At 42.7% G+C, this 13,979-nt stretch overlaps 1 protein-coding gene across 3 annotated transcripts in view; it reads right to left on the bottom strand.

Moving 5' to 3' along the window:
• The window catches only part of ADAM17 (ADAM metallopeptidase domain 17), a 51,112-nt gene extending 37,425 nt beyond the window's left edge, over positions 1-13,687 (bottom strand). For all 3 annotated transcript variants that reach the window (XM_036262249.1, XM_036262250.1, XM_036262252.1), the window contains exons 1-2: positions 13,375-13,687; positions 2,461-2,593 (exon numbers count right to left, since the gene is read on the bottom strand). In XM_036262249.1, coding sequence (XP_036118142.1) covers positions 2,461-2,593; positions 13,375-13,471 — 230 coding nt within the window. In that variant the 5' untranslated portion in view covers positions 13,472-13,687. The remainder of the gene's footprint in view (positions 1-2,460; positions 2,594-13,374) is intronic.
• Positions 13,688-13,979: the final 292 nt, after the last annotated feature.

Below are 13,979 nucleotides of genomic sequence, written 5' to 3' on the forward strand. Positions count from 1 at the left end.
AACAACAAACTGGTGTTAATCCATCTGAATTAACATTTTTCTACTTTTTGTATATATCACAAAAAGATCATCACAATAAGTCTAGTTAATACCCATCACCATAAACCATAAATCATTTCAAATTCTTTTTTGTGATAACTTTTAAGATCTATTCTCTTAGCAATTTCATATATGCAATACAGTATTATTAACTATAGTCACCATGCTGTACATTACATCCCCAGAATGTATTTATTTTATAACTGAAAGTTTGTACCTCATATCTATTTTTAATGGTCAATTTAGCTGGGTATATATCACTTTCATTTCTTTATCAGTTCTAGCCTTCTTCAAACAATGGGATTGAGATATTTCACTTATAAGAGGAACAAATATCTAACATTTTAAAAAATTATAACATCAGAAAAATATCAAAACATATTTGTGTAAATCATTCATTACTTTAGAAAAATAGTATTTCTTTATTTATAAAAGAAACAAAATGTAACTTCTTAGCAAATTTCAAAGTTGTTTATTTTCTCCATAAAAAAATTTTTTTTTCCTTATTGATCTTTAGAGAGGAAGGGGGAGAGAGAGATAGAAATATCGATGAGAGAGGACATCAATTTGTCGCCTCCAGCATGCCCCCCACCCCAACTGGGGATTTGGCCCACAACTTGGGCAGGAATCAAACTGGAGACCTCCCAGTGCATGGGTCCACACTCAATCACTGAGCCACAATGGCCAGGCCATAAAATTACTTTTTAACATCATACTATCTCCTGGAATTTCAATGGTTTTTCAAATGCTAATAGTCACAAATTTAATTTTATGATCTTCATTTAAATTGCTTTGCCCTCCACTATTATTTAAAAACCAAAAAAACTCTAATAATTTACCATCATCATCATCATCAAGTAATGAGTGGTCTCACATATAGTAGATAATTTCAACCCTCTACTAACTGATCATTTATTTCAGGTATCTCAATTTTTTTTTTTCTTTTAAGCTTTAATAACATGGTATAACAAAAAGGATGCGTATGAGCTTTGAGTCGGACAAATTTGGCTCGAATACTGCTTCCAACACTTACTCTGATCTTGGCCTTAACTTCTGAACTTAATTATCTTCATCTACAAGTGGAAATAATCTACCTACCAACTGAATGGTTTTCAGGGTTAAATGAAATACACTATTTTAAAAGTACCTGCTACAAAGTTCTCATACATTATTAGATATATTTCCCATTAAACATTTAAGATAGAAACTCTGTAAAATAAATTACTAATTACTCTGCTTCTTTATATGGAGAGAAGATAATTAGATATTGTTTAACATTTTCTTAATGAATCAATGTCATTGTGAAACATGAAAAGGAAGTATGTAAGGCCATGGGAGTCTTGGCCTCTATAGCAAGGATTCTACAAGCCACCTTAAATTTAAATTTGTTTAAAAAACCAGAAAGCTGAATTTTTTAATTCTTATTATTTTATAGCTTTCCCCTCTCTTCCTTTGCTACAGCTCATTTCTTACTACTCTATGCACTCCTTCACCAAACACCCCATCAGCATAGCAGAAATAACACGAGTTTTGGAACCAGACTTGTGTTCAAATCCTTTATCTCATTTTACTAGCTGAGTGACCTTGAGTAAGCCAGCTAACTTCTCTGAGCCTCAATTTTTTTTTGGGGGGGGGCCTTAAAAAAGGGAATAACAGTAACTTCTATGCAGAGTATGGTGAGAATTAAAGATAATATATACAAAGTCCATACTAAAGTAAATTATATAAAATAAATACTTGATAAACTATAGTCATTATTACTATCACAATTCTGTTCAAATTTGCAATAGGTTTAGAAACTAGATAACCAATATTGCAATATTTTGACATAAAATCTAACATTATCTAACATTTACATCTAAAAAACATGAGATATTAAAATTATTGCCCAAACAGACCATATTTTATGCTATGATGTGAAAATAATTCAATGTAGAAAGAGCACTGAATTCTAGACCCAGTTGACCACTACTGTGGGTAGTGAATAAAAACCTTTATCTCTAAACTTCAGGGTCTTCATATATAAAAGTAGTATTTAGTACATGACTGATGGTTCTAAAATAGCACAAAAACTTTAAGGCATTATAATAATTCAATTAATTAAAGCGCTGTTAGAATTCCACAAAAATAATATTATCAGCACTGACACCTCTGGAATACCTATTTCCTTTTTTTAGATAATCATCAGTATGAATTTTAGAAGAGCAATATACAGTGTAAGAATCATGACTAATTATATCAATTACAAATCTTTAAAAATGTAACCTCCCAAGTTACCATTATACACCTGAAACCAATATAATATTGTATGTCAACTATAATTGAAAAAATATATAACCTATGGGGGGAAAACTTATTTTCTGCTTTTGCCAAACCAAGTCCCGCCTGCCCCAACACTTTTCTATGAATAATTCAAATTACCTTTTCAATGCTGAAAAAGTTAGTAGTGTTTCTAAATGTGTTGACGCCTGTAGATCTCTTTTTCTTACCGAGTGCTGTTGGATACTGGATAAAGAGAGGATGTCGTAGTCTGAGAGCAAAGAATCAAGCTTTTCTGAAATAAAGGCAAAACAGCTATTAATACCTAAATCTACTAATAAATTGTAATATTACTAAAATAAGATAGATAACAAACTCTTCCTAATCTAACACATTACAAAGTGCCCAGCACACAAGCTATGAAGTATTATTACCAAAAATCGCAAATTGAACCTGAATCTATCTAATCAAGATCTAGCTTCTAGTTTTGAAGACACAAAAGTCAAATGTTGCCAAATTAAATAACCTTAGCAAGCAATCAGCCACACCCAAAATGTTAGAATCTCCAGCAGAACAAATGACCCAATGTCTTCAGAAAATAAATGGTATGGGAAAGAAGGGAGGGATAAAGACCTAATAGACAATATGATAAGCAACCCAATGTGTGAAAATTTTTTAGGTCCTAGGTCAAACAAACCAAATGTAGAAAGAGATTAGTGACAATGAGGAATAGCTGAACATGAGTCCATGTTCCTATCAGACAATATAATTTTGATGTCTCGAAGAGTATCATATTATATAATGACCTAACTTCTAAATTAAAGGCATTTCTGGCTTGTATGTTGAGGGTTCCTAAGATCAAGGTGACCAATTCAACCTGCCAATTGCCAACCTGAGCTACATCAATTTCTTATCACTTGATGTGTAGCAAGAAATGTTTTAATGGCCTGAGAAAACCAAAACTAGTAAAGTAAATATTTTACAGAAAAATCAAATACTCCAAATTAAAGAACAAAAAGTAATAATATCCCATTACTGCTGCCCTCAACAAATACAGCAGATTATCAATCCAGTGGATACCAGGAACTCACAGTAATAAAACCAACTAATCCCTGGGGAAAATCAACATTAATTATTTTACTAGACAGACCTGGAACCCAAGAAAAGATCACTGCCCCCAAAATAAAACAAATAAAACAAAAATTTTCTTCATTGATTTTTAGAGAAAGAGGAAGGGAGAGGGAGAGAAAGACAGAAACATCGATGAGAGAGAACACTGATTGGCCACCTCCTGCATGCCCCCCAATGGGGATCTCAGCCCATGGACCCAGAGGCCCCGGTTTGATTCCCGGCCAGGGCTTATGCCCAGGTTGTGGGCCAGATCCCCAGTGGGGAGCATGCAGGAGGCAGCCAATCAGTGTTCTTTCTCATTGATGTTTCTATCTTTCCCTCTCCCTTCCTTTCTCTTTCTCTCTCTATCTCTCTCTCTAATATCAATAAAGAAAAAAAATTTTTTTTAATAAAATAAAAGAGCCTGGCCGGTGTGGCTCAGTGGTTCAGCGTCGACCCATGCACCAGAAGTCACTGGTTTGACTCTGGTCAGGGCACATGCCCAGGTTGTGGGCCTGATATCCAATGAGGGGCAAGCAGGAGGCGGCTAATCGACTGTCTCTCTCATCAATGTTTCTATCTCTCTCTCCCTCTTCCTTCCTCTCTCTCAAAATCAATAAAGACATATAAATTTAAAAAATAAAATAAATAAAAATAAAAAACAATTTTAAAATGTTTTTATTTGATACAGAGGCAGAGTAAACAACATAAATTACATGCCACCCTATAAATCACTTGTCATCGCCCTGGCTGGTTTGGTTCAGCGGTTAGAGCATTGGCCCGCGGACCGGAGAGTCCCAGGTTCGGTTCCCGCTAAGGGCATGTGCCTTGGTTGTGGTTTGTCCCCGGCCCTGGTTGGGGTTGTGTGGGTGGCAACCAGTCAATGTGTCTCTCTCACGTCGATGTTTCTCTCTCTCTCCCTCCACTCCAATCTATCTGAAGATAAGTGCAAAAAAATGTCCTCGGGTGAGGAAATAAATAAATAACTTGTCATCAACAGCAACTCTGCTGCCTCTTCCAAAATAGGAGAATATTTGGAACACAATTTTGGTGACTTAAGTCTCTGTAGAAACTGTCTAAAAATATTTAAGCTGATGCTTTCCTTTTCTCTCAACAAATATCACTGCAGAAGCTATGGTATTCAAAATCATTCCACTGGACTTAGGATGTCCTCAAAATAGAGGAGTTTAAAATATAAATGAATTGCTACTAAGGTTAAATATCCTCACAAAACCACGTATAAAATAAAGAATCAGCTCAGCCAGTGTTTGAACGTCGACCCATGCACCAAGAGGTCACTGGTTTGATTCCCAGTCAGGGCATATGCCCAGGTTGTGGGCCAAATCCCCAGTGGGGGGCATGCAGGAGGCAACTAATCAATGTTCTCTCTCATCGATGTTTCTCTCTCTCCTTTCCTCTCTCTTTAAAAATCAATAAAGAAAAAATATTAAAAAAAATAATAATCGACCCAATACTCTTCTCCTTCTTCCCCGAAATGTCCTCAGTTGGTTTGTTCATCAGTTTACTCCTTCACTGCTATGTGCCAGACACTGGGCTAAGTACTAATATACAGCCTTAAACAGAACCAAGTCCTTGCCTAATGCAGCACACATTTTAATGTGGGAGAGACAGATAATGCCAAACAAATACAAGTTAGTGCTGTGGACATTCAAGCAAGACAGCAGACACAGGGAGTGGAAAGGGCCAGTTTATAAAGAGTAGACAAAAGAGAAAAAATGTCTCCTTATGCAACCTGAAGACAGCAGGGAACAGGCACGCTGCCAATCAATGTTCTCACTCATCGAAGTTTCCGTCTCTCTCTCCCTTCCTCTCTCTCTAAAATCAATAAAGAAAAAAAAATTTTTTTAAACCTTCAAGAAGCTCACCATTGCTCTGGCCAGTATGGTTCAGCAGTTAGAGCGCCAGCCCGAGGACCAGTGAGTCGCGGGCTTGATTCTGGTCACGGGCACGTGCCTTGGTTGTGGTCGTCACCAGCTCTGGTCAGGTTGTGCTGGAAGAAACCAGTCGATGTCTCTCTGTCCCTCTTTCCCTCCCTCCCCCTCTAACTGATGATAAACAGAAAAATATCCTGAGGTGAGGATTTAAAAAAAAAAAAGCTTACCATTTATTCAACAATTTTTAGTGTTTCCTCCAAGGCACCATGCTATGTTTTATGATATCACCACAAACATCCCTGAGGTATCATCTCCATTTTACAGATGACAGAATAGACTCAAGGAGAATAATATCATAAAGCTAACATAGCACAGAACTGGGATTTGAACTCGGGCCTGCCTGGCTGAAAACCCCAAGTTTTACTGATGTCATAATTTTTAACTTAAAGATAGCCTAGCTCTTCCTGGACCTTTTACTTCCTGGTCTCCTACTTTTGACAAGTCAACCAAACAACCTCACCTGCCTCTGAATTCTGAAGCCGTGTTTATTCCTTTCTTCTGGTACTTTTGAGTCATATTTGTTTTATCTCACAAACAGATTTTAAGATGGCCAAAAGGGAGCTCTGTATTGTTCATCAGAGTACCCAGTATAAAACAGCACTCCTATGCCTAGAAACTGCACAAATTCTCAATGCTGAGATGCTGATATGATTCTCCACTCTTCAACTTCCTGATACAGACAGGTTGGTACACGAACTCAGTTTCATTCAAGATCATAATCACTCCTACTGACTGAGAAACTCAACCTCAATACTGTAGTTTCATTGTCAATATTACAGGCCAATCGTTCTCAAAGTATGCTTCCCCACGCCAACAGCATCAGCATCACCTGGGAACTTGTTAGAAAGGCCGTTTTCAGGTCTCCTCTCCTCCTCAATCAGAAATTACAGGGGTAGGGCCCAGCAGTCTGTGTTTAACCTGCCTTCCAGGTGATGTTGCTATACACTCAAGTTTGAGAATCACTGAACTAGACTAAAGGAAGGAAATGACTCAAAAGAAAAAAAACTTTAAACACAACGATGTTCATTGTTCAGCCTTGCATTATTTTTATAAAAATCAGAAACTGGGAAAGTAGTAACTGGGAAACAGATAAGTTATGGTACTTAAGAGAGAGGGGGGGAGGAAGGAAGGGAAAGAGAGGAACATTGATCGGTTGCCTCCCACACACGCTCGAACCAGGGATCGAATCCACAGCCAGGGTACGTGCCCTGACTGGGGATGGAACCCACAACCTCTTGGTGTACAGGATGGCACTCCAACTAAGCCACACTGGCCAGGGCAAGTTGCGGTACTTGTAAATAACAAAAGATATGCAATCATTTTAAATGCTCTTAAAACCAGGTTTTTTAAAACATGGGAAAATATTTATGCTATAATATTAAACAAAGGTACATTATTTTTAAAAAACTATTCATACTGCATGATCTTAACTATGTATAAAAATAGGCCTAGAAAAATAAATAAGATCAAGATAGTAACATCACTGGTTATCTTTAGGTATATTTTCTCTATAAAAAGCACTTTTTAAATGTAGCTTGCTAAAACACTTTAAAATACTGAACTACTATGTTTCAATTGTAATGTATCCTCCTATAATAACTGGATGGCTCCAATAGGATGTTCTGGAGCCATTCCAAACAGCATGGCAAATCACTGCCCATGTCTAACTGACCTCCTGCTCTTGATACTGTCCTTTCACTAGCAAGCAACCTCTCAGATACTCCCTAGTTCATTGCACTTCACTTCCCAAATTCCAACCAGTGGCTGTCCCAGTTTTCTATAGCTTTTTCAACAGAATTTATATTTCTCCACTTCCCCAAATTTTTTATCCTTTATCCATATCCAAATCTCTCAATAAACTTAATATAAACCACTTCACTATTGTTCTTAGCCCAGTGTATGGTCATAATCTCTCTTTTTAAATATGTTTTTTATTGATTTTTTAGAGAGAAGAAGGAAGAGGGAGAAAGATAGAAACGTAGATCGGATGCCTCCTGCATGCCCACACCAGGGATTGAACCTGCAACCCGGTCATGTGCCCTGACCAGGAATCGAACCAGTGACCTCTTGGTGCATGGGACGATGCTCAATCCACTGAGCCACACCAGCCGGGCATAGAATTTCTCCTTTAAGAACACCACAATGACCACCCAGCATTCTCTAGAATGAGAACACCTTCCTTGATTTCTACAAATTACTCCAACAATCACCCTAAACTACTGATTTTTTCTCATTTCAGCTGGCTACAAGCACAAATCAGAAAACAGACCATTCAAAAGGTCAGACTAGAATACTATATGATTTAGGATTCTAAATCCCTCCCTGCTCTTCTGCCACATACTATGGTTTCCCTCACTTGGCCTCCTGTCTAATTGCCTTTAGAGACCCTCCCCTTCCTCACTGCTTTTGTATCTTTTCCACCCCAACCCTCCTTTCTTTCACACACATTCTGTACTTTGGTTTTCCCCTCTTCCACCAAACACCATTTATTCATTTATTCAATATTTACTGAAAACCTCCTATCTTCCAGGCACCAGGGGTATAATGAAGAAAAAAATATATATATCCAGTATTGGGACATTGGTGGAAAGACCACTACACAAAAATTATTATAAAGTATGTCAAGTGCCAAGGGAGAGGAAGTTGTGGGAAGTCAGGGAAGGACACAGCAGGAGCATGACCCCTGCCTGGTGAACCAAGGATGCTTTCCAGGGAAACAATAATGAAGTTAAGAACAAAAGGATGAGAAAGAAGTCAAAAGAAAGAGAAAGGAGAGGGTTCTAAATACAGGGCATAACATTTGCTGAGACCCATAAGAAACACAGAACAAATACTCAAAGCAATGAAAGCAACTCACACTGGAGTACAGACCCACAGAGAGGACGTGCAGAGGTACAGACTCACACTGGAGTACAGACCCACAGAGAGGACGTGCAGAGGTACAGACTCACACTGGAGTACAGACCCACAGAGAGGACGTGCAGAGGTACAGACTCACACTGGAGTACAGACCCACAGAGAGGACGTGCAGAGGTACAGACTCACACTGGAGTACAGACCCACAGAGAGGACGTGCAGAGGTACAGACTCACACTGGAGTACAGACCCACAGAGAGGACGTGCAGAGGTACAGACTCACACTGGAGTACAGACCCACAGAGAGGACGTGCAGAGGTACAGACTCACACTGGAGTACAGACCCCCAGAGAGGACGTGCAGAGGTACAGACTCACACTGGAGTACAGACCCACAGAGAGGACGTGCAGAGGTACAGACTCACACTGGAGTACAGATCCACAGAGAGGACGTGCAGAGGTACAGACTCACACTGGAGTACAGACCTACAGAGAGGATGTGCAGAGGTACAAGACTGGAGAGGCAGGCAGAGCTCTGGTCATGAAGGGCCATGGAACTAAAGTAAGGATTTTGGTCTTTGGATAAGGGTAACAGCTGTAAGTTAGAAAATTTCATTGTGACTGCAGTGCAGCAAGTAGGCTAGAGGGGAACAGACGAGTCTGGGGAATAGGCTAGTAAACTGCTGAGCAATCTAGGTCAAGATCATGAAAAGACCCCCAGGTTTCTGGCTTGGGTACCTGGGAACATTGTAGCACCACATCTACTGAGATTTAAAAAAAAAGGAAAGGGGCAGGTATGGACGAGGGGTTTATATGAAAGGATTGCTGGACACCAAAAGGTTCTGGAGTATAGTTTGCAATGACACTGTTCATTTACACCGAACTTTTTTGCATTAGGTCATCATATGTTTGCAATTATGTCACTGATAAGTTATAGTGATTTTAGGTGGGGAGAGAACAAATTTGTTATTGTATGACGTTCAATATTGACATCAGTGGTAGACAACAACTGATACTTTGTTCCTCCTACATGTTCTCCAAGAATAAAGTGAAAGCTAGACCCTCAGGCCTGCAATAAATACGCGAACTTTCTGAATGTAGATGTGGATGTGGAGTGGCCTATAAAAGATCTGATAAACCTTCCACTCCACCATTCTCGTATGCCTAAATTGTTTCATTTCTGGGATAAGCTTTTATGGCCATTGACTTTGGTACAATGACATAAAGTATACCCATAGTTCTTTCATCAAACCCAGAGTCCACATTTTTAAGATGAAACTGACTTTTAAATGATGAAATGCTGAATGAGAAGAGTCTGGGAACATTAGTGGACTTTTTAATTAATTTCTCTTTTCTTTTTGCAGTAAATTGCACTTCCTGCAATACAATTTGCAAGTGTAATGCAGAACCCCTATAGCACTCTGCTTGCTCTCCACTGCTCTGCTGCGTGGAGTACAAAGCATTCCCCCAAAATGATACTAGCAGTGTCATGCTGCTACTTCTGGTGTCAGAAGTGGGAAAGATAAAGCCAGGTCTGCTTGTGCAGAAGACACATGAACCTGACTGCTCTTCAGTACTCCCCAAAACATGCAGGATAAAAGGGTGGCCTGGCCAGGTTACTGTACAATGAGCCATAGGTGTGGGTGAATCCCTCCTTGGGACAAAGAAGTAATTTTCGATGTTATATTTTAAGTGCCTGTGAACACCAAGGTGGAATCATCACTGGACTGGCGGATAAATGAGTGTAAAACTTCAGAGAACAAGTCTTTGTTGGAGAAAGTAGTTATCACAATATGTAGTTACATGGTAAGTGAAGCCAAGGCAGCAGATGAGACTTGTCAAAGCCTAAACTCATGTTTAAAGGAAATTTTTTTTAAAAAGAGAGAGAGATGTGGGGAGGAAGATACCCATGTCTTAGGTCAGTTTCAGTACTAAGAACTAAGGTGGCTACATGAAAAAGCACTTCATTTCACTCCCAACCATACCTCAGCGAAGCCTTCCCTGCCCCTTTTTCATACTTTCCTCAAATTATACTTCCCATTAAAAACATTCAGCCTCTCTCAAATACAAAATGGTGAATAATTCAAAAATCAACCACACTTGGCCTTGAAGGACACCTACACTTAATGGTCTGGAAAATCTGGTAAAGGCCAAAAGGATTTCTCATTTCCCCACCATGGCTCTCTGCTAAACTCTTCTGTTCATTCTATTACAGAAAAACAGTTCATCTCTGACTACTACAAAGCAGAGTTACTTTAAATCTCCCTTGGAACAGTTACGGTGGTTATATGTTTGGCTTTCAAAATGCAGCCTGATATAATAACAGTCTGTGATTCGTGACAGCCAATCTTGAACAAATTTGTTGGAAAGGCTCAGAGGAGCTGCTGCAGTGCGTTGCTCTGGATGGCACTACGGAATGGCTCCTAAAATGAATATTTGAATATTAAAAAAAAAAGAATGCAGCCTGTAAGCAGAATTAACATCAAAAGAGAAAGCCAGATGTCAAAATACTGAGCAAAATGGTGCCATCAATAATGAGAAATGAGCAATGCAATGTGGAGAATCCCCCACACCAAAAACATCAAGGTAAATTTCTAAATATATGTTTCAGAAACAGCTTTCATCTTTCATTTGTGACCTACATTTTTTTTCTTTCCACCCACTACATCCTCTTTTGATTAAAAGGAACACAAAGAGAAACCACTTTTGAAATAAAAATGAGACATATACACCCCAGCTGCAACTTCAACAAGATATCATGACTAAGCTCACATGACTCATAACTTTCCTAAATTATGCAATTCGTAACAGTTCAATTGAAATCATTTTGAGTGACCTATGGAGCCCTCCAAAAATCAGGATTCAGATCCCTAATCAATATTTAGAACTGCAGTTACAGTAACATTTATAGGATAACTAAGCTAATAAACAATAAACCATGCTCTTTAACTATGAAACTACTCATTAGTCTTGACTAATTCTACCTAAATAATGGTAGAGTTAAGCAACAAATTATATCCTGACCTATCAAACACACAAAAAATCAATTCTCTTAAAAAAAAAACCATACAAGACATATAGTTATCACAAACTGTGTGAACCTGACAACTCACTATAACTGAGACTCATTTTCCTGCTGCTTTATTTCAAAAACTAGATACAATCCCTAATGTTAATTCAACAATCTGTAAGCACCCCCATCAGGAGTGTCCTTATTTTCCCTCTTCATCTACCTAACCTTAAAATCTGGGCTCCAATGTCACCTCCTTCAGGGAGCTCTGCCTAACCTTTCCAGGCCAGGTTCGGTTTCCCTGCGAGATGATACACCTGCCAGACTGTGCTCTAGTACTCTCGGGCTGTTTTAGAAGGTCTGTTTAGAGCTCCCTATTCCACTATGTATGCCAAAAGTGGATTGAAGATGGATGATGTTGGATCTTGGTACTTCCAAAGCCACACATAATACTTGCATCCAGTATATATTCTTCAAACGTCTGGTGAATAAATGGGTAAATCCAAGCATGTTTCTGGCACCAGCATTCTGCATGTTGCAAATAAAAAACACGTGGCCAAAAAAAACCCTTATGGTCTCTGAATGTCAATGATAACTGATCTAGAAAGCAAGGTTTTCCTCTATACTATATGCAACCCTAGGATTCAGGTGCCTTATTTTTCCACCTGTGAACAACCGAATAATAAAAGTGAAACAGCTGGCCCTGGCTGGTTTGGCTCAGCAGTTAGAGCGTCGGCCTGCGGTCCAGAGAGACCCGGGTTCGGTTCCCGCTAAGGGCATGTACCTCGGTTGCGGTTTGTCCCCGGCCCTGGTTGGGGTCATGTGGTTGGCAGTCACTCGATGTGTCCCTTTCACATCGATGTTTCTCTCTCTCTTCCTCTCTCCCCCTCCCACTCTATCTGAACAAAAAATGAAAAAGTGTCCTCGGGTGAGGATTAAAAAAAGTGAAACTTGTGTCAGAGTGGTGAAAATTTTAATATTTCAAAACATATGTTTATTCTTTTAACAATAAGCCCTATACAATGGGTCCTTATCCCAACCCTCCCCCTCACCCTGACCACCCCCACCTCAAACACTTGCTCCAGCCTGGAACGACTCACCACAGCTCAGCACCCCTAACAAGCTCCTTGCCTTTCACTAAACGGTCGCCTGTGCAACCCATTCCCATTTGAGCCAACCGCCCTGCAGCTGTTCAGGGGAGAACACTCGGCAGCCTTAACACCCGCCGTCAATGGCAATCTCTGTCCGTTAGGAAAAAAGAACTGCCAGGTAAGCTGCTGCGAAATGTCTGATCAGCCCTGAAGAACTCTGACACGGGGTCCACATCTACACAACGACGTGTGTCCAATCCTGATGGAACGTGGAGATCAACACAGCCACGAAAACGCACTGAGGCCCCACGGCGCGCCCGGGGCACACCTCCCACCCCCACGGCTCGTGGGCCAGCCGGTCCCCCCGCCTCCCCGCCCCCCCGCCGGCTGGAGCCGAGCGCCCGGGCGGCACGAGTGGACACGACGCGCTCCCAGCGAACGTGACTCTGGCTGTACCTCCGTCCTTCCAACCCAAGCTCTGCGGAAAATCTCAATACAAACTCGCTACTCCCCAGGCTCACAGGTGATCAGAGCGGCCGCCCGGCCCTGAGCGCCTGTTTCGCAGGAGCAGCCTCGCGAGCGGGCCGGCGGCTCGGGCGCTCGCCACCCCGGCGCCTCCGCACGTCACCACTTAACTAGGTACCGCTTACGAGGGTCCCGGGGGCTGCGCAGCCGCGCCCACCTCCCCGAGCCCTCGCACCCCTGCAGGGGCCCCCCGAGCCGGGCGGGGCCCGGACCTCAGCGCCCTCTCCGGACACGAGGCAGCCCCCCACCCCTTACTCTTTCCCAACAGGCGCCCAGGCGCAACCCCGGGGGCAGACCCCTCCCGGCCCTCGGCCACCGGAGGCCGCTCCTCGCCCTTTCCCATTCGAGACCAGCCGCCTCCGCTCTTCCCGGAACCCGAGCCACACCCCCTTCACACACCGACAACTTCGCGAGCGCCGCGGCGCCCGGCACCCCGCCCCCAAACACCTGCTCCGGCTCCCCGGCTCTTCCCCGACAGCAGCGCGCTGCAGGCGCCGGCGCCGGCCTAAGGCAACTCCCCGGGTCTTTACCGAGTCGCTGGGGGGAGCCGGAGCCCGGCTCGTCCGGAGGTCGCGGCGCCAGCACGAGAGGAACCAGGCTGGTCAGGAAGAGGAGACACTGCCTCATGTTCCCGGGCCACCGTTTCCACCTCCCTAGGCAGCCTTCGCCTGACGGGGGTTCGGGACTCCGCTCACATTGGGGGAGGAGGGGATCCGCCCGGCCCGGCCCCTCAAACCAATTGTTCCTCCCGCGCCGCCTACAGGAAGCCTAGAGCCCGGCTCGAGGCCCCGGAAGTGCAGGCAGCGCGCCGAGAGGCCGGCTTAGCCCACTTCCGGCCGCCGCCTCCCGCACCGCCCACCGGCGGAAGCCGAGTGCCGCGCGGCATGCCGGGAGGCCCTCGCTCGCCCCGCCCCCCGCCAGCGCCCCGCCTTCTTGTCCCTCCGCCAGCCCCTTCCGTCCCGCCGGTCTCGGCAGGCGCCCGTCCGGACGCGACCCGCCGCGTCCTGGCTTGACCCAGCCGGACCTCGCCTCTGTCCCCGAGTGACCGCTGCGAGGGAGGCGGGAGCTTGGGAGCAGGCCCACGAAGGCCCGTCCGGCCTTCTCCCTCGCCTTGGTCCCACCTCTGGTGAGGATG

Source organism: Molossus molossus, unplaced genomic scaffold (genome assembly GCF_014108415.1).
Source record: "Molossus molossus isolate mMolMol1 unplaced genomic scaffold, mMolMol1.p scaffold_m16_p_15, whole genome shotgun sequence".
Classification (NCBI taxonomy): Eukaryota; Metazoa; Chordata; class Mammalia; order Chiroptera; family Molossidae; genus Molossus; species Molossus molossus.